This window comes from Ostrea edulis, chromosome 3 (assembly GCF_947568905.1).
Source record: "Ostrea edulis chromosome 3, xbOstEdul1.1, whole genome shotgun sequence".
NCBI lineage: Eukaryota > Metazoa > Mollusca > Bivalvia > Ostreida > Ostreidae > Ostrea > Ostrea edulis.
Window position 1 is genome coordinate 30,760,526 of NC_079166.1, and position 22,590 is coordinate 30,783,115.

Consider the following 22,590-nt stretch of genomic DNA (forward strand, 5'->3'; position numbering starts at 1 on the left):
CGACTGATTTGATAAGCAATTAATTGATATTGATATTAATGACGAGTGTGTGAAGAGATATTCCAAGTGCTTTTTGATGGTGGATATGGGCATGGATAGACGTTTGTTTTTCACACATGTCTCATGGACATTGGAGGCACTTTTTTTTTTTACCTGAGACACTTATATAGGGACGGTAGACGTTGGCAAAGTGAATTTGAAGGTAGGCCTAGAACTAGTAGACCGTGTGGACGGGGTTTCTGTGAACTGACATAATGTACCGGCTGACATAGATGTACTCGACAGCATTTTTGATATTTGTGACTGTTGTTGAGTGTGCGGTAGTTGTTCAAGAAATGTGTATTTTTGTGTCCGGTCACATACACCTGGAGATTATCAGGGACGTTACTTTTTGTATAAGAGCTTTGCGGACGCCAGGTAAGTTGCGGGCTAGTTGTGTATTGATTATTACGTCATGGGGTATGAAAGATAAACGTCACATGATATGAAAGATATAAATATCTTTCATACCTTTCAAACGGAGATATGAGAGAAAAAAGTTTACTCCTTCGTATTTGCCTGATTTTTTTTAGCTATGAAGAAATTTACTTCTACCCAAAATCCAGTTCAAGGAGAATGATGTTTATTCCTAGGTATACCCAGTACCTTGCATTTACACTACACTACCATTTATCCATTTATCACTACCATAGAAAAGTAGTCATCTGATAAAATAATGAATTAATGTCAGTATGTGAAAATGATGAGCTATGTATGTGATGATAATGGGAAAAGTACGCATATGAAGCGAAATGAGAAGTTCCCCACCGTTGATACGTGCCTGAATATTAATGCACCATTATGGATAGTTACGACACCATTGCATAGTGTTCACTTGTTATATTCAATGACTCAAAAATCCTAAAAAAAAATGAGTAAATATCCACGTAGGATAGAAAAAATATACGATGTTGTAATGAAATATTTTGAGTTACTTTCTGCTACCAAAAATCAGAAATTTAATTTAATAACTGGTAGGGTTGGGGTTAGGTAAGCCAAGCGGTCCGCGTTTGTCACACTTTTAAATCTGTTTTCTTTGTAGGAAATGATCACTGTTCGTCGTCTTCACTTTTTCATTTGAAACATTTCATATTTTGTCCAAAGGATATGTTTCGATGGCAACCGTGTCGTTTGATGCGTGTACCAATCTATCAAAACTCATCACAACGTAACTGTGTATTAGTTCTAAAAGAGGGGGGGGGGTAATCTTCAGTAATTAATTACTCATCATAAAATATTACATGCAATATTGAAATGAGTCCCCAAGCAATATCGATGAAAGGTGAAGATAATGATCAGTGATCTATCTCATAACTCCAGCAATACACAGGGGATAATGGAATATTATACATTTATTGCATGATAGTGAGGGAGATATGAAGATTTATTCACCCAAGAAAAATCATATTTCCAGAGGGCAACGCCCGAGGGGAATATGATTTTTTCTTGGGTGAATAAATCTTCATATCTCCCGAACATTCATGTAATAAATTGTTTATTATACCGAAACAAAGCAAGAATCAAAAGTGCATTTGAAATTGGAGTCTTCTCATCTATATACATTGTATGTAGCTGAGATCGTCCTTACGGTAACACCGCGCCGTCAACATATTACGGTAGAAGGTACAAACAATGAAATACAGTGATAATCAGATATGATAACCAGTTTTTGTATTTCCATTCTCCTTGAATGCTGATTTACTTGCTTGTTTTGTATCAACCAAAACCATGCATTCAACTCAAACTTCCACCACAGTTCGTTTGCTCACAAACCAACTCTTCCACTTAGGCATTATGGGATAGCGATTTCTTAGGCCGCGTATACTGTGATGTCACTGTAGAATGACGAAAAAACATAACGTCAAACGTAAACAACTTTCAAAACAAGAACGTAAACATCAAGTTCATTTCTTTACACAATAATTTGAACAGAGTCTCCCTACTTTTTAATGGTCTTTTGATCATTTTATGTTTAAAATAAAATCCATACTTTTATATCAACGCTCTTAATATCAATATCTTCAAACTTCTAACTGTGAACTACTTCTTTAGTGTTATTTGCCTGCGTGATAATCGCGGACTCTCAACCTACAAATCTGTATATTGTGCTGCGTCACATAGGAGAGGTCTATTAGTAAGTGACGTAATGAGGCCTCGACGGGGAGTTTGGCATTCAACTGTGTATTAGAGACCCGCACAGTAACTATGAAAGTAGAATGACTCGGACTTATTGTGACGTCACAATACATTTCGTCTACCTTGACGTTAAATTTATGGAAAATGCACGAGGCTGCCCAAGGGGTAAATATGATAGGGATATATGATGTCTGAGAGGGAGATATGAAGTTTTGTCCTCCCTGGCACGTGACCGTCTAAACCAATCAGATTACTCGTTGCATGACATTCTCATACTGAGGTATAATAATACTACATAAATATGGGATGTTGACGATGGAGAAGCTGAAATCACTCCGTTTATCAAAAACTTGAGTCATCAGTTTGCCGTTGATATCTATTTTCAATAAAGTATAAAGCATATGGTGTATTTTATTTCGAATTTACATGGATATTATGGTGCAAGGGTTTCGTTTAAAGTCAGCATTTCGCTTGTTCTATGATCGATAAACGATTTAGCTTGCCAATGCAACCTATCATTGCGTCAAATGCTGTAAGACTTCTTTTATACCGATTGTTAGACCGTTTTTGGCATATTAATTCTGACTATGGATAACTCCGTTTACAGGATTAAGATAAATGGTTCACGACGGTTGTGACAAGTCGACGGAGGATGCGTATTCCCCGTAGGCACTTGATCCCACCTCTGGTATATCCAGTGGTCCGTCTTTGCCCAATCTCTATTATGAGATTGATCACTTTTCGTTATCTTTACCTTTCAACGAGCGGTTAGCATGGATAATATACTTGACCAATTTGAATTACCTTAAGATACTAAAGGAAATTTTAAATCATAATACATTATCCGGGCATATACAGACCAAACAAATGTTCTCTGAAAGGTGAAAATTTTAAAACATTGATGAAAATCAAATGAAATGAATAAGTTAGATGTGCTTCTCAACATTAATGAATTATTCTATGTTCTTATGTTACTGTATATTTAAAATTAATCAATAATTAAGAAGAAATATTTTTTCCGCAATTTTTTGTGAGTATGTTATTGTAATGCATTGCATTCATATTTAATTGATCCCAGCCCTGCTACCCACTAAAGTAATCAATGAAAAAGTAAAGATAACGAACAGTGAACAGTGAGCATTCTCATAAATTTCATAACGCAAATTATTAGAGTTCTGTCTTCTATCAATTGTGTTTTCCTAATTACACTTACATAACTTTTTCTTCCATCTTCGATAATTTTGAGATGTAATCGTTACTCAAAGAGATACAATGGACAAATACCACTGTTCTCTATCATGTATTGTTAAAACCAATGGTTTAATAACAATACCGATCATATCGATAATGATACTAAGAGGAAGAAAAGGGGACACAACATCCATACTAATAACAAAATAACATTACATATAACGTTATTTTAAGGAGCATGATATGATGAGTTAAATATTGACATTAAACTGGATCGTTGAAACAATTGGGATTATTGAATTATTTCGTCCCGTGTGTATTTTGTATTTGTTAGGCATGCTTTCTTCCGGTTTAGTTACCAATAAGATTATTTTGCTCATTAGGTCACACTAGTCACTCAGGTGACCTTTTGCTATTGATATGCGTCTGTCGTCGTGCATTGTGCGTAGTGCGTAGTCCGTTAATAACTTCTTCCCAGAAATTAATAGGCCAATCATGACCAACTTTGGTATGTAGCATATATTGGTGAAGGAGACCGGAACTTGTAAATCGCATGACCCCTACATCCTAAGGGGCCTTAATTTTGGGGCAAAAACTGTAAATTTGATGCATTTCTTTAAAAGTGTCTTTACTCCTGGGCATCTAGCAGATAAAGTGAGTATATAGTAATGATGAGCAAGGAAGTTTCTACCAAAATTGTAAATTCCTTGAACCCCAGGACAGGAGTTCCTGTGCAAGGGCATGATCATGTATTGTTGCATGCATGTAGTGAAAATAAATTATTTCTTTAAAAATCTTCTCTAGTCCTGGGCATGTAGCAGACAAAGTGAGAATATTTTTTTTAATGAGGAAGGAAACATTTACCATAAATGTAAATTTCATGACCCCCGGGGAGGCGAGGCGTTCTTGTTCAAGGGCGTGGCTATATATGGTTATAGATTGAAAATACATTATTTCTCTAAGACTCTTCTTCTCTACTCCTGGACACCTACATATATCAGAAAAACTGATTATATAGCTATGATAAACAAGGGCGCCTCTATCAAAATTATACATTTGATGACCTCCGGGGCAGGAGTTTTTGTCCAAACACATGCCCACGTATGGTTATGTACTGAAAATACAGTATTGGTTATGAAATTTTTTTTTTCTCTAATCCTGGTCACCTAACAGACAAAGTTAGCAAATAGTAATGATAAACAAGGAATCATCTACCAAAAGTATAAGTGCCATGACCCCCAGGGCAGGAGTTCTTGAGCATTCCAACTTATTGATGGTACATGTATAAGCTTGGAGAGTACTAGATAACTATTTGAATACAATTTATATATGATCTCTTAAACTCATGTGACCGTTAAGGCCTGTGTGTCTCTTGTTTATTTTACTTACTGGTTTTGATACCGAGTTTAAGAACCAGTGTTATTGGTGTGTTGCAGAGGGATTAAACACGGATTTACGCAATACAGGGTAGGTGGTCGTAGCGTATCATATATATTGCATCAGACCTTTTTTTCCAAACTCCGATTAATTGAATCGAGAGGAGAGCACACCTTGTTTCATACTTAGATATTTGTACTGAAAGTAGACATTAACGGTAAACTAACAACTCAACTTTATGACAAACGGGATGATTTCCGCTTCTCCATCGACAACTTCCCATATTTATGTAGCAATATTCCATTCTCGTCTGCATATGGTGCTTATATCTCTCAAATGATTTTTTCCTTAAGCCCCCCCCCCCCTCTTACAAAAAAAAAACACTGCTACAATTCAACACACATTCGTGCCCGAATATCAAACTGATTTAACACGTATTAATGATTATTCTATGCCGATATTTATGAAAGGCTTCCTCAATAAATGTATTTACTCCTCTCCACAAATTTGAAACGTTTATATTGATTGTATCTAATATAAAGATAATTTTCCCCGTACATTTCTACCCTACGTATAGTGTACGCATAGTTCAATACAATGCAAGGTGAAGATAACGAACAGTGATCAATCTCATAACTCCTATAAGCAATACAAAATAGATAGTTGGGTAGACACGGAACCCTGGACACACCAGGGGTGGGATCAGGTGTTTAGGAAGAGTAAGCATCCCCTGTTGACCGGTCACATCCGCCGTGAGTCCTATATCCTGATCGGGTAAACGGAGTTATCCGCAGTCAAAATCAGTGCGCCAAGAACGGCTTAACAATTGGTATGAAACACGTCAGACAGCATTTGACCCACAGATAGGTTGTATTGACGAAATAGATCGTTATAATGACCATAGAATTTGCGAAATGTTGACTTCAATCGTGACTGTTGAAACCCCTGTACCATCAACTTGTTTGTCAGTAGTTTACCTCGATTTAAAAACTGACTATACGTAGAACAAGCTCTTGCATATTGAATCAGTTGAGATATATAAACACCATATGCAGGTGATAATGGAATATAATAAACAGTGTTTTCTGAATCAAAAATATATAAATAGTGCACAATCTAAATGTTAATTAATGGTAACCCTATTTATTTTGTACCTACATTAATTCCGGGATTATTTCCTCAGGTCGACATATTATACATGTATTTGCAATAAAGTGAATTACGAAAAGGCAACGTAGGAAATTTTTTTATTACACTTTTTACATTATTTCATGAAATGAAATAAATAATATAGATGTGGTTCCAAAAACTAATAAATATCTTATGTTCTTATTTTACTGTATATTTAAAATTCATAAATTCATCAAGAAATAATTTGTCCTGCCATTTTTTCAATATCATAAAAAACCCTTACAAACACAAACGAAGATATACTAGCGGAAAAAAGAAACTTTGCATCATTTAATATATGAAAAAATAATAAAAAAGATAACGATGAACAGTTTTTATTTTTTATAATACTGTTAACAAATGTATTCGTTACAACATTTCAAAATCCATTAACGTTAACGTCAAATAACGTCAGTTTCAGCACACTCGAACGACACAGGTATTCGAACTTGAATTAACAAAGTTAATAACGCGAGTGACCACCATTTGCATTCACGCATGCTTAACAACGGCGCCTCATCGATGCCACTAAAGTGTTCAGAAATACTTGAGGGATGTTGTTCCAGGTGTTGGTTAAAGCCTGGCATAAATCAGCCGATGCTATTAGCTTATTTGGTAAACGGCGTAGACGTCGTTCCATTTCATTACAAACGTGCTAGATCGGCGCTAAATCGGGGGAAACAGCTGGCCAAGGCAAGACATCGACATTCTGTTGAACAAGAGTTCCTGATTACACGTGCAACATGTGGCCTTGCGTTGTCTTCCTGCAGAGTGATGTGATTTTGCTGTCTCTGTTTGAAGAGTATTACATGGCGCTGAATAATTTCGTCTCGATAACGTACGTCGGTGAGATTTCCCTGTCGACGCGACGTCACACGAGGACGCCCAGAACGCGGTCGAGCCCGAGTGTTACCAGATTGTTAGAAACGTCTCCATAATGACTGGATGGTGTTCCAATGAACTTCAAAGTGTCTTGCTACGATAATTTGTGCCATTCCAGGTTTGCATTGAGTCGTGGCATGACAGAAGGGTACATTGTGTCAAAACTAAAGCTAGTGCTTTCCTTAACGAATAGTGTCCAAACAAACCTTGTCACATATTTACCGTGGTTTTCTTTTGTTGTTCAGGAATTGTATCTGGTTATCATCGACATGTTTTTTTTATCGCATATGTGATAAAACGAGCTCCTCCCACCTTGTTATCGCATGGGCGGTACTAACATCAGAATTACACAATAGAAACAAGACAGGGATAATTCAGTTTTCGTGAAGTTACTTTTGCTGTTTCACGGGTAAAGCGTGCGCCGATCGATGTCTGGGGCCTTGAAACAGACGAGAAGTGTTATGTAACAAATACATGTATACACATACCGTTTTTGCAGTCAGTAATGTTAAATAGTTCTCTCTCTCTCTCTCTCTCTCTCTCTCTCTCTCTCTCTCTCTCTCTCTCTCTCTCTCTCATTTAATAAAGAGTTTGCTAATACAAGGCTTTAATCCGTTTCCCACTTTCATATTTGTATTATACAGCCACCAATATGTGATAGATACTGCCAGGGATAATCAGTTTTCGTTAAGTTAGTTTTGCTGTTTTACGGGTAAAGCGTGCGCCGATTGATGATGGGCTTTGAAGCAGACAGGAATTGTTATGCAACAGATATACACATACTTCTGACCGATTTTTTTTCAGTCAGTAATGTTAAATAGTTCTCTCTCTCTCTCTCTCTCTCTCTCTCTCTCTCTCTCTCTCTCTCTCTCTCTCATTTTATAAAGAGTTTGCTAATGAAAGTCTTTAATCCTTTTCCTACTTTAATATTTGTGCTATACATGTTTTCTTAAAACATTTGTACAAATACAGATATAGAATTAAATTCCTGAAAAGTTATTTATGAAGCCACCAATATGTGATTGATACTGATAGGGATAATCAATTTTCGTTAAGTTAGTTTTGCTGTTTTACGGGTAAAGCGTATTAAATTTTATATACACATGCATCGTCCGACGATGGTATATGACAATCTACCATGGTATTGAATGTATGGTTCAATAAATGTAAAATGAGAAGCTTTTGAAATATGTGACAAGTCGGTTATCTTCTAGTATCCTCGCAAAATTCACATTATCAAATAGATGGGCGGCTCCGCGCACTCGTGACAGAAGGACCACCCATCTATTTGATAATGGGAATATTACTCGGATGCTAGAAGATAACCATTACTTGTACACTTCTTACTCCAAACAGTATTAATTAGCCAGTAAAACTCGTGCGTACGAACACTTCAACAAACAACATGTGTTCACTAACCATGAAAAAGTCCGTGCATCTGAGTCGGATACTATCCGATAATGTTAAAAAACATCACTTTTATCGATTGTTTAAATTTTATAAATATAAACACAAAAATATAGAAAAATTACACTAAATGTTATAATGTACAGTTTATTTTTTCCTCTCGTATACATTGCTTGATATAGTAAACGTTCTAAAAAGCCCCTATCTTTCTTCCTCACGAAAATATTAACAGGTGTGAAAGAGAAACCTCAAATGTATTGTGCGACTACATATGCCAGAAGTGGTGTAAATCAAATGTTGATTTAAAATAAATTCAAAAGAACATTTAGTAAACTTGAAATCGCAAAACTTTTCTCAAATCAACATCAAAACGTATGGCTTTTGAACACTTTAAACGACCGTTCCTCACGAATTAAAGACTATACTTTTTGACATCATAGACAGTTGTTTCTTCAACAAAAAAGGAAATCGGAAATCTAGTGATCAGTCATCCAAAAATTATTCTGTTAAACATTACTCTGATTCCACGCTCAAGTACTCTGACTTTCAAATAAAAAATATTCTAGAGATGCACATTGACAATATCCTCCTGGCTAGGAGGTTATAAAAGTTGGCTCGGGCTCCAGCTGCAACTCTAGCTCGAATTCAAAATCATACTCCTAGGAGTACGTGGTCAGATTCTACGGTTATAAAACATTTCGAGTATGTACTCCTAGGAGTACTTACTCCAGTTTTCGAGCTCGTACTCAAACATTTTTTAAATTGCACAAGCGGCTTTTTTTAGACTTCTTCCGTAATGGCGGCACCCATGTGTTTATTTTGGCGACAGTTCACAGCAATATTCCAATCAATTTAACACAAAAATACTTAAGGAAAGCCACATAATTCAATTATCTATGATAGTAATATACATCCAAATGACTGTACATGCGCAGACATCGTTGACTATGTTAAATTGCTTAAAGTGACTTATAGGTCCGTTGGGCCGGGTGTAAAATTATATTAATACGTATCTTACTGAAATACAAAAGTTGTATTACACATATTACTATAATAAAACATTTACTTACTTAGTTAGTGCCAGTGTTTTGCTAAAACGTTCTAAATTATATTTTTTAAAGGAAATATCCGTTAATTGGATGAAATTTCTATAAATATAAAGGGCTATATATATACTACTCAAAATTTGATAAGGATCATAGATATTTTTATGTTTTAAAAATTAATAATTGCATAACTGGCAATATTGTGTCCAAGTAAAATCAAAAACGTCTTCAACAAACTTGTACGTGCATTTCATGCCATGGGAAATGCGTTTCTCATCACAGTTTATGCTTTTGCTACCATTGCACGATTTTCACTCAGGTATCGGTGTCTGATTCTTTCTAAAATTTCAAACTCACTTCAGTGTTTACACTACGTTTATTAACACAATGCCCCCTCAACGTGTAAGGTGTCGCCTGACGACAGAACAACTGGACAGATGTATTGGAATGTTTAACGCTGTCTATTCACAATGTGACGTTGCAAATGCACTAAACGTCAGCCAGAGCGTTGTAAACAGGGTCTGGAACCGAAAGCAAACTTTTGGTACAGTAGCACACCGACATAGGGGTGGTCGTCAGAGGTCGACAACCCAATGCCAAGACCATTTTGTGGCTCTTCAGGCACGACGCCATCCCTTCTGGACAGCAACCAGCCTACGTAATGACCTCTTGAACGCCTCGGGGGTGAATGTGTCCACTCAGACGATACGGAATCGACTTCACAATGCAAGTATCAACTAGAGAAGGGCATGTGTTCGAGTCCCTCTGACTGTTCGACACCGGCGGAAGCAATTGGACTGGGCTGAAGATCATGTCACTTGGACACAGAACGATTGGGTTCAAGTTATATTCACCGATGAGTCCAGGTATTGTTTGGACTTTACAGACAGGAGGCACCGAGTGTGGCGACGACAACGTGAACGTTTCCATGATGCCAACATCAGTGAACATGACCGTTAGGGTGGTGATTCCATCATGGCCTGGGGTGGAATCAGCAGGGATGGAAGAACAGATATTCATGTCCTGGAGAGAGGAACAATGACGGGGGTGCAGTACCGGGATGAGATCCTCGATCTTTACGTCAGACCCTACGCTGGTGCTGTTGGCCCTGAGTTCATCCTGATGGATGATAACGCCCGTCCTCATCGCGCCAGGGTGGTGGAGCAGTACCTTCAGCAAGAGACAATTGTCCGTATGGACTGGCCAGCGCGCTCGCCGGACTTGAACCCGATTGAGCATGTATGAAACATGCTGCAGGTTGCCCTTTCACGCCGTAGAGCACAACCCACGACTTTGGCAGAGCTCAGAAACGCCCTCGTGGAAGAGTGGAACAACCTTCCCATTGGAAACATCTGGGTGCTTATTGACAGCATGGCTCGACGTTGTCAAGCCGTCATTGATGCAAGGGGAGGCCATACCCGGTATTGACACTTCATCGACTAAGTGTAATGATGGACTATCCCCAAAAACTGTGTAATTCTTTCTCTGGTTTGCTGTTAACTTTTTGTAATGAAATGCCTTTTGGTGTTGTTATCACATTTCAAGCATTCCGTATTGATAAAAGTTCATGCCGTTAATGAATTTTCATTCATAACCTGAGTAAACACGTTTCTGAGTCAAATTTATGTCTTTTGTTATGTTAGTGGTAAATTACACACACATAACCTAGTGATCCTTATCAAATTTTGAGTAGCATATATAAAAGCACTGAAAAGGCCACGGCACTGTTGGTTATCTAAAACTCAAATTTTCGACGCAGTCCGCGTCTTTATCAAGAGACATATATTACATAAACAAATAACACACAAAAACGACAAGTATCGATAAACTACATTGGTGACAAGAGTGATACACTGTTGTACTGAGTGATAAAAATGGTGGTGGTTTCGTTGTAAAGCGTCTTTACTGACTATGGTTTAGAGAGTCTGTACCATGGTCGGGTCGGGATGAAAATAAAATTCTTCTTGAAAATTACAGAAATCAAACATATTTAGAGGAAAAACTTATGTAGTTTATCGATACTTGTCGTTTTTGCGTGTTATTTGTTTATGTAATATATGTCTCTTGATAAAGACGCTGGTTGCGTCGAAAATTTGAGTTTTAAATAACCAACAGTGTCGTGGGCTTTTTAGTGATTTTATAAATTTCTTTACTGGCCGTGTATCTTCTCAGATCCGACACTTTAAGAAAGTAGGGTGTTGTTGGGTTTTTGTGCTTTTATATATATATATATATATATATATATATATATATATATATATATAGTGGGATAAGTCTCCGATATAATCTTCTAGAGTGCTCGACGTGGCCTCACGGAGCTACATAAATTGATGATCATATGGAGTTCAATCACATAACATTTATTTCTCTACAGGCTGTTTCGTAAGGGGATGGTTTCCCCTCACTCGTCGGGAGAAAAATGACATCTAACGAAAAACATCCGCATGGCTGAGAATATGTTACACATATGTTTCTGTGTAACATATTCTCAGCCATGCGGATGTTTTTCGTTAGATGTCATTTTTCTCCTGACGAGTGAGGGGAAACCATCCCCTTACGAAACAGCCTGTAGAGAAATAATGTTATGTGATTGAACTCCATCTGATCATCAATTTTTATATATATATATATATATATATATATATATATATATATATATATATATATATATATATCTCGCCAAAATTCACTCGATACGATAAGATATCATATTTTGTATGATTAATATAGATTCATAAATTAATATAAATACAATTCGTTTCCCTAGTTTCAAGGCCTTGAGTTCCTTAATTCGGCCATAACAAGGATTCCCAAAATTGCGATTATTGTTTGACCTTCAATACTTCCTAATTATGTTAGAACATTATAAGAAATCACTACAATTATGAATCTCTCTCTCTATCTCTCTCTCTCTCTCTCTCTCTCTCTCTCTCTCTCTCTCTCTCTCTCTTATGTTCTAGTCTCGACATTGCGGCTTTTGTTCTCTTTTTTTATTGATAATAAGAAAAAATGTATTGACCTTGAAGACTAGTATATCATCATTAATATATATTATCTTGAGACCTCTAAACTATGATAAAACATTATTCTAAATTAACATAAGCTATTTATGTTGCGTTTCAGAATTTCTAGATTGCAGCTTTAATTTGTCTGACTTTGACAAATATATTAGCTTGAAATATAATACAATATCTTTTTCCTTAGACTTCTCTCCAACTCATCTCTTGGATTGTTGATTTTAATGCGCGATCTGTGTCTATTGATTGACTTGTTTGTTGTTTAATCGTGTTTTTCTGGCAATCATTTTATTTTTTGTTGTCAGCACTGTTTACCATATCCGAATCAACAATGGTACGGACTACCAAATATTGTTTTGAACTTAATCACTCCATATCACTATCTCCCCACCATTTTATTTCATAATCACATTGTTTTGGAAATTTTCCCTCAAAATTTGTCTGGTTTCTCTAATTTTGAGGAATAATTCTATTTTTATCCCAAACCGACCATGGTACAAACTCTCTACACCATCGTCAGTAAACACGTTTTACAACAAAACCATTTTTCTCACTCAGTTCAACAGTGTATCATTCTTGTTACCAATGTAGATTATTGATACTTGTCGTTTTTTCGTGGAGTGTGTTATTTGTTTACGTAATAAATGTCTCTTAATAAAGACGCGGGTTGCGTGGGAAATTTGAGTTTTAAATAAGCATATATATATATATATATATATATATATATATATATATATATATATGACTTTCCATTTATTAAGCCCGACTCTGAGATACATTTACTGTTGTCAAATTCTATTTAATTTCTACGGTGTATTGGAAAAAAAATATTATGCTAAATTTATTGAATACATATTGTTAAATTGCCCATTCCCCCATTGTTTTTAACAATAGTTGTAAATGAAAAGAATATAAGCTTGAAAGCTACCATTAAAATTATTTAAAGAAACATAAACATCAATAGTAGTGAAAGACGATATAGTCATACTTTCAATGCACAAAAGTGTTGTTTCTTTATTACTTGTATATAGCCTTTAAATGCAAAAAGGTCAAACTCTCAAATGCAATTCAACAATAGCATTGATATGATTGTCAAATCCGTTAAAAAGTATCATATGTCCGATGTATTATGTACAAAAATGTTGAAGAAATCACTGACTAAAGGGAATCACTCGTCACGAATAAATATACTATATAAATGGGTGTATCAATTTATAACTTAAACGACGCTTACGTCAAAATCAGTTCTAGCTTTATTCCTTCATATTTCTACAGGAAGTTAGATATATAAATAGCTTTTAATTGCAGTGTTTACAAATAGAGTTATTGATAAGTTTTTGAAGAGTGCTTCATTTAATACCTGGACTATCCTGTCTTTGAGTACTGATTCCTACCCCAAGTTCTTAAAATAAATCCCCAATTTCTTACCATGTTTTTATATTTAAGCTTTGCTATTATTATATTTTCTATATTCTATATATCCTCTAAGGATTATTGTCAAAAATATATACAAAATTTCCATCAAATTATTATTTTCATTGAAAATCGGAATGATTTTTTTAAAATCGCAATTTTTGAAAAGGGGCATAATTCAAAGTTTTTTGCATATTGCATACTTAGAAAGTGTCTATGAAGATTATACATATTGTAAAGGACATCCCTATATGGCTTCAAGAAAAAATATATTTATAGACTAGTTATTGTTGGCCACATCGTCCCACATGTCCTTCATTCATTATATTAGTGATTGACTTTTAGACCTCATCAACAAAAAGATCAACATCATGTATATTGTCTCTAAGAGTTAAAAGTAATTTATGAAAAATTTAGTTCTAATATTAACGGTATAGCAAGTCAACACTTCAAATATGCATTGGGTGTTTTCCTAGGGTTATTTCTAATGTTTCAAAGTAGACTGAATTGTTGTCAAAGATGTTAATTCTATTTGAGTGAAGTTTTCATTCTTGAATTAAAGATTGAGCGGTCAATACGGAGAAGTTGCAAATACTAAAAGAAAATGTAAAGCAAAATATATGCATTGCTCATGCAAATACAGACCAGAGAGATACTCTTTGAAAGATTAAACTTTTGAAACATTGATGACAATCAGATGAAATGTGTTCCTAAGATTAATAGATACTATGTGCATATACTACTGTATATTCAAAATTCATAAATCAATATGAAGAATTTTTTTTTGCACTTTCTTTAATGAAAGGTGAAGATAACGAACAGTGGTCAATCTCATAACTCCTTTAAGTAATACAAAATAGATAGTTGGGCAAACACAGACCCTTGGACACACCAGAGGTAGGATCAGGTGCCTAGGAGGAGTAAGAATTCCCTGTCGACAGGAAATATCAGTATTTATGTAATGTGTGATGAAATGTAATGTAATGTTTTCTCAAGTAATATGTAATCCAATGCATTATGTTTCAAAATAGGGGTAATACCTTGGTAGTATTGTCAAATTTCCTACGCAATGGTAATGCAATGTATTACGTTCATATGTAAAATTCATACGGTACCAATTTTGATCCACCAGATGCGCATATCGACAAATAATGTCTATTCAGTGAAGCTCAACCGAAATGTTTGAAATCCGAAATAACTATGAAGTATCAGAGCTAAATATAGCCAAAATAGCGTACCAAAAACGTGGAGCCAAATTCGTCCAAGGATAAGAGCTATGCATGAGGGAGATAATCCTTAATTTTGAAATGAATTTCTAAATTTTATAACAGCAATTAAATATACATCCGTATTTTCAAGCTAGTAACAAAGTACTTAGCTACTGGGCTGTAGAGATCCTCGGGGACTAACAGTCCACCAGCAGAGGCCTCGACCCAGGGGTCATAATATAATTCATCCCAGGCCTGCTGCTGACTAAAATGGTCAATGAAAAAGTAAAAATAATAAAGAGTGATCAATCTCATCAATTCCGAAAATTCTGTTTGGAAACCGGTTTAGAATATGTCCTCAGTACCCCTTGCTTGTCGTATAAGGCGACTAAATGGGGCGGACCTTCGGATTATATCGCAAAAACTGAGGTCCCGTGTCACAGGAGATGTGGCGCAATAAAGATCCCTCCCTGCTCAATGACCCTAAGCGCCGAGCATAGGCCTAAATTTTGCAGCCCTTCGCCAGCGGTGGCAACGTCTCCATATGCGTGAAATATTCTCTGGAGGGACTTTAAACAATATTCAATCAATCAATAAATCAATTCCAAACCACGAATTATTAGAGTTCTGTCTTGTATCAATTGTGTTTTCCTAATTACACTTACAGATTTAGAAATTCGTGTTTCCTCTTCGATAAATTAACGTCGACATCTTCGCTGAAAAAGATAGAAATAGACAAGTATCACTGTACGTCATCATATATTGTTTAAAAAATAGACAAGTATCACTGTACGTCATCATAGATTGTTTAGAAAATAGACAAGTATCACTGTACGTCATCATAGATTGTTTAAAAAATAGACAAGTATCACTGTACGTCATCATAGATTGTTTGAAAATAGACAAGTAGCACTGTACGTCTTCATAGCTTGTTAAAAAAAATAGACAAGTATCAATGTACGTCATCACATATTGTTTAAAAAAAGGTGAAGATAACGAACAGTTGTTTATCTCATAACTCTCACAAAATAGATGAATGGGCAAAAACGGAGCTTTGGATACACAATAGATGAAATCAGGTGCCTAGGAGGAGCATGTATCCGTTAGCTTAGTATCTTGATCAGGTAAACGGAGTTATCCGCAGTCAAAATCAATGTGTCAAGAATGGCCTAACATTCGGTATGAAACACCTTAGACATCATTTGACCCAATGATAGGTTGTATTGACAAACTAGATCGTTATAACAGCCATATATTTTGCAAAATGCTGAATTCAAGCGGGAATACTGGAATCCCTGCACCATCAACCTGTTTCTCATTAGACTGCTTCGATTTACAAAACTGACAATAAGCAAAACAAGCTATTGGTATCAAATGAGATGAGAGATAAAAACACCACTCATAAGTACTCTGAATTTGAAATGAAAAATATGCTGGAGTCCCTCATTGACAATATCTTCAAGGTCTTTGAAGATGAGGTCTTCCAACAATCTGTTGGAATTCAAATGGGAACGAATCGTGCCCCATTTTTAGGTGACCTGTTTCTATATCCATATGAAGCAGAATTTATTCGAGAATTTCTACCTGAGAAGAAAAAATCTCTTGTTGTAGCCTTCAATTCGACGTTCAGATATATTGACGATGATTTGTCTATTAACAATAATAACTTTCATTCATATATCGATTCGATATATCCCCGTTACCTCGAAATCAAAGATACTACAGATTCGTTCTATTCTGCTTCATAGTCAGATATTTTTTTGAAAGTAGACAGTCAACTGCATGACAAACAGGATGATTTCACCTTCTCAATCGTCAACTTCCCATATTTATACAGCAATATTCCATTATCAACTGCATATGGTGTTTATATCTCGCAAGAGCTTGCTCTGCGTGTGGTCAGTTTTTAAACCGAGGCAAAATACGGACAAACAACTTGATGGTACAGTGGTTTCAACATTCTCGATTAAAATCAGGATTTGGCAATTATATTGTCGTTAAAACGATCTTGTTCGTCAATACAACCTATCATTGGGTCAAATGCTGTCTGTAGTGTTCATACCGATTATTAGGCCGTTCCTGGCACACTGATTTTGACTGCGGATAACTCCGATTACCTGATCAGGGTATAGGGCTCAAGGGGGTTGTGACCGGTCGACAGGAGGTGCTTACTCCTCCTAGGCACCTGATCCCACCCCTAGTGTGTCCAAGGGTCCGTGTTTGTCCAACTACCTGTTCTGTTTTACTTATAGGAGCTATGCGATTGATCACTGTTCGTTATATTCACCTTTCATATCCAGGTGATCATGTAATATTTCTATGTAAATATGGAAAGTTGACGATGGAGAAGCTGAAATCATCCCGTTTGTTATGAAATTGAGTTTCTGGCTTGTTATTAATATCTACTTTCAATAAAATATATAAATATGATGCAGAAGTGAACGACTCTGTTGTGTCTTTTATTTCAAGTTCACTGGGATATATCAAATCTCCATATGAATGAAAATTATTATTAATTCATAATATTTTGTCGATATATCTAAATGTCAAATTGAAGACTAAAACACTAGCTCATTTTCTTCTCACGTAGAGCTTCATCAATAAATTATGTTTCATAAGAATATAACAACAGGTCAGCTAATAAATGAGCACAATTAGTGCTAATGAGGATTTCAGCGGACTGTTAGAAGACCTGTTCACCGATTCTATAATAACAGTACCAATAATATAAATAATAATATTAAGAAGAAGGTCCTTCGTATATAAAGTTCTAGAAGACTTTGGTTTTTTGTGAATACATTATTGAGTTGATAATGATTTTGAATACAAAGTTTGGGGCCTCTATTTTTAAAGTGGCTTCCTGTCAGGACAATTTGACATACAGAGGGGGTGTACACAAAGTGATCTTGTTGCACCATATCTTTTCATCATCTGTGCTGAAATTCTTGCGATAATGATTAAACATAATAAAGATATAAAGAATACAGTCATAAATAACAATGAACATAAAATATCACAATATGCAGACACTTGATGGCTCTCCTGAATCTGTATTTGCACCTCTACAGACCATTGAATTGTTCTCTACTATCTCAGGTCTTAAGATGTATTCTCCAAATCCAAAATTGTTTGGCTTGGTTAAAACAAATTCAGATCAAGTCTTTCACTATACTAGATTGAAGCTGGATTTGGGTTCAACAACGTTCAGTCTGCTAGGTATTAATTTCTCTGTTATTTTTTGTGAAATTATTGATATGAGCTCTGATATTCAAATTCCACACTTATTCAACAGTAGAAAATAAGATTTCTTACCTCTATTGGTAGAGTAAATGTTATCAAAACATTATTTATCCCAAAACTTAATCATCTGTTTATTTCAATTCCTCCTCCAAAAAGGAGACTTTATTATTATTATGAAAGGCAATCTTTGAGTTCTTATGGGAATCCAAGGTAGACAAAGTACAGAGGAATGTTATAATACAAGACTAGCTTTCTGGAGGTTTGAAAATGATAGATATCAATTATTTCATTACATTACTTGAATGCTTTTGGATCAAGTGGCTAACCACAAGTACATGTGATTTAATTAAACCATGGATGGATATTTTTTGTTGTTAATGGGAAGGACATCCTTGTGAAAATTTATGATTTTGGAGATACCTTTGTGCTAGAATGCTTGTACAACAGAAACAATGCTTTTTGGAAGGAAGTTCTAGATTTATGGTTATGCTTTATGAAGGTATTGGATAAACAAGAAAATTTTAAAAATTTTAAAAACAGTTTTCGCAATGTTCCTGCATGGTATAACTCTAATGTCAAAATTGCAGTTAAATCCGTATTTATCAAATCTTGGTATGATAAAGGAGTCAAGGTTGTACAATAATTTTTAGATGAAGTTGGCAATTTCTTATCCTGTGATGTATTTCAACGTTTACACAATCTTGATCATTTTTGTATCATTAAATATATTAGCATTAAATTAACAATTTCAAAGTGTTTGAAACTATTGCCCATCGACAAAACTTCTATCAGAAGATTTCCTATTTCTTGTTAAGGTCTTCCGTAACAACGGAAGACCTTCTACTGATTGTGCTGGTAAAGATTATTCTTATTATTCTTTTCTTTCCCCTAGACGCTAACTTTGAAGCTTCATATCTCGCTCATTTCTGCATGGATTTTGCTCAAATTTTGAGGGTTTATAAACTTTACAGAATAATTTTAAAATCATGCACTACATTTCAGAAAGTCCCTTCTGTTCACGAGTTATTCCTCTTTGAATGAAATATTAGGGGCTTTGGTTTCCAGACAAAGGCTCCGAGACTGTATAAGCTTGAGCAGAAAAAGCATTGAAAATGAAAAGTAGGAGCATTGTAGTTGTGCACATCGCTTTTTTGTTTTTTGAATACAGCGTTCGAAATGGTGGTTGACAGGGTTAAAAAATTAGGACACCTGGAGGAACAAACAGTTACACATATTTTCCTTTGTATCTTTTAAACTAAAAATACTTTGTTAAGACGTGTAGAACAAAAGTTGTGCAGAATGTTAAGAGCTTTTGTTTGATATCCTAAAAAGGGGATGTCCTCTTAAATTAGGGATCTGGGGATCTTCAAAGTTTTCGCTTTATAACTCAAAAACGGTAAATATTTCGATATGGCTTTCGGTGTAAAAGTTGTTCTTTAACATCGTATTGCTCTCATGAACATAATATTTTGCTCGAGTATTGTGTTATATATGAGTAAAAAGCTTGACCCGCAAACAGGTAATCGTATCATTAGGTAGGTGAGGGGGGGGGGGGTATGCGTATAACTTAAATAAACTTGCTTTAATTGATCAATCTGACTTCATGAAATGCTAATATTCTTTTAAAATAAGGTTTCAACGTGATCTATGGTTCCTTTAAAAATCATATATCGACAACTTTCTCTTTTTTTTTTTAGTAGCTTTAATATAAACAATCGTTCCAAAGAAAAAAAAGAGGAAAAGGTTATCTCTTCTACGTTTGTTATTAAAACAACGATATATTCAATTGAAGAAACAAACCTTCAAGCATAGAATAACTCAGTTATTAACTACACGCATCTTACATACACCGCGGGGTTTGTTTTTGTTTACAATTACGTAACCGCCTCGAGGAACCATCGCGTATGAACCAGGGCATATACACAAAGTAAACATTGTCGTCCTAAATATAACACAGAATGTTATGTTTTTGATCATGTTGGATTTTTTGAATAATTCAGTCTTTCCGGGGAATTGAAGTCAGCATTTCGCAAATTCTATGGTCGTTATAACGATCTAGTTCGTCAATAAACCTCGCATTGGGTCAAATGCTCTCTGACGTGTTTCATACCGATTGTTAAGCCGTTCTTGGCACACTGATTATGACTGCGGATAACTCCGTTTACCTGCTCAGGATATGGGGCTCACGGCGGGTGTGACCGGTCAACAGGGGATGCTTACTCCTCCTAGGCACCTGATCCCACCTCTGGTGTGTCCAGGGGTCCGTGTTTGCCCAACTATCTAATTTGTATTGCTTGTAGGAGTTATGAGATTGATCACTGTTCGTTATCTTCACCTTGCATATACTTGTTTATACGTCCCTGGTCTTACGTTTGATTTGTTTTAAATTCAAAACTCTAGAGCATTGAGTCAGGCATCAATTTTAAAATCTGCAATTTAATATACAGTTCGTTTCTTAATCATGTCTAATTGAATGTGTGTTTAATATCGGAGATTCATCGCTGCTGGACTAACGATCTGTGATTGCACACTACTTTAAATGAACACACAAGCTTTACTCAAATTCTCCGTTGTGAAAAAGAAAATGGATACATTTTACAAACATAACGAATTATTTCTGAACATGTTTTGAAATCAATAGTTTATAATTATGATTAAACCAAATCTAAACATGCGTATAGAATATTCAGAAACCCATGGCCGACCAATTTCATTTCAAATAATTTGTTGTTTTATTGTTTAAAAACAATGACTGATTAAACATTGATTCAGAACTCCTGGTCCAAATTATGTAACTTCGGCACGTGCCCCTGGCGTGAAATTCATACGCCACTTCTGTGCGCACTGTGTACATAATATACCTACATGTATTTGCGCAGATAGATATTAAAGTTTGATAAAATATTCAAGATTTGAGAGCAATTTATTTGATTTGTATGTACAAAATAATTCAAACTCGATGAATTATTCTCTTCAGCCTCAATATTATGCTATCATAATTTTGTTGTATGATAAAATATTGGTAACAGCTATAAAATATATATTCAGAAACCCATTGTATGTCCTGAGCCATAAATTTCATAAATTTAAATTGTAATTTTTTCTTCATTATTGGGACTGAAAAGTTAAATGCTGAAAAAAATTAATCCCACATACACGCGCGCCTCAAAACACTGATTCGTGGAATGAGATCATACACGCATGAACTTGAGTAGTATAAAATTAAACACCTAAAGATAAAAAGTTATAGCACACCTTTATAGCTTCATTTCAATGATATAAATTAAATTCTCAAACTATTTCATAATTACATACGAGAAGTCAGAATCGCCAGAGTAGCCAAACTACTTATATCGTTACAGTACTTATCTTCCTGTCACAGTTGATTATTTTCTTTCTTAAAACCTTAACATGTATTCGTCTTTTGTAACATCACTGGATAAGTATTTCAAATATTTTTTCCCGGGGTGATGTTACGTATAACATAAGAGGGAAAGAAGGCGAAAGTTAGATCCCACACATACATACACATGTACGGTTCCTGTATCAAATGTCATTTAATTTTCTACGTTTTATTTACAATATCAATCACAATTTCTCTTGTCTTAATTATCACAAACTGTGAAACACGAAATCCATGCATGCACGGTGTTACATGCATATGAGCACCTGTCAATCAACACCACTCGATTTTGTGAACTTAGTCTGGTATCACGGAATCATTTCCCACGTTATAGAAAAAAGTATATTTAAACACTGTTGGGAGACTGGAGCTGCTGTGAATTTACCGCACCGATGTATCTGCAGACTATTCAGGACCTGTTCTTATATTACATAATGATATATCAGGTAACAGAGCATGTCTGAAAATTCTGTATTTGAAATTACCATCCATTACAGAGAATGTAAAGAGTTTTGGTTGTTGATCTTGACAAATGACATATCACACCTTCCTAGTCACAACATGGGTGGAAGGTGGAAGGACAGGGAGTTCCGGTTCCTACCATCCAGTATGTTTGCCAACATATGCTTGACAGTATACTATACGGTCATGCCCTTTCAGTTTACCTTATGTTTACCTCATTTGTTCTTACCTATAGAGGATTTTCTGTTTGGTTTCCTGCCTCCAACTATATTGCTTTCTACTGACATGAGTCTTGACTTTTATAATGATAGTACGCTGATAAAAATGTCTTTGCGCGTTCATTGCGGTGTTGAAAAGGAATACACTTGCCGTTCAATGGAAAGTTTGGATTTTTTTTTTTTTTTAAAAATAAGAATTGAGATAGGACTTTAAATTGATACATCATTTTATGCATGAAAAAAAAAACACATTAAGATTTACTTATTAAATAATTGATTAATCATATTTTCCTGTTGAAACATGAAAATGTGAACACAGATGCTGAATTGCATACATGTATTACTTCAATTTATAGTAATACAAAAAACCTGCTTCGTGGG

The 22,590-nt window shown here is 35.3% G+C and overlaps 1 protein-coding gene across 1 annotated transcript in view; it reads right to left on the bottom strand.

Annotated features, from left to right (window-relative positions):
- LOC125674936 (uncharacterized) overlaps nucleotides 1-22,590 on the bottom strand; it is a 224,920-nt gene that overhangs the window by 67,326 nt on the left and 135,004 nt on the right. Inside the window, exon 6 of the mRNA XM_056160865.1 lies at nucleotides 15,552-15,602. Coding sequence (XP_056016840.1) covers nucleotides 15,552-15,602 — 51 coding nt within the window. The remainder of the gene's footprint in view (nucleotides 1-15,551; nucleotides 15,603-22,590) is intronic.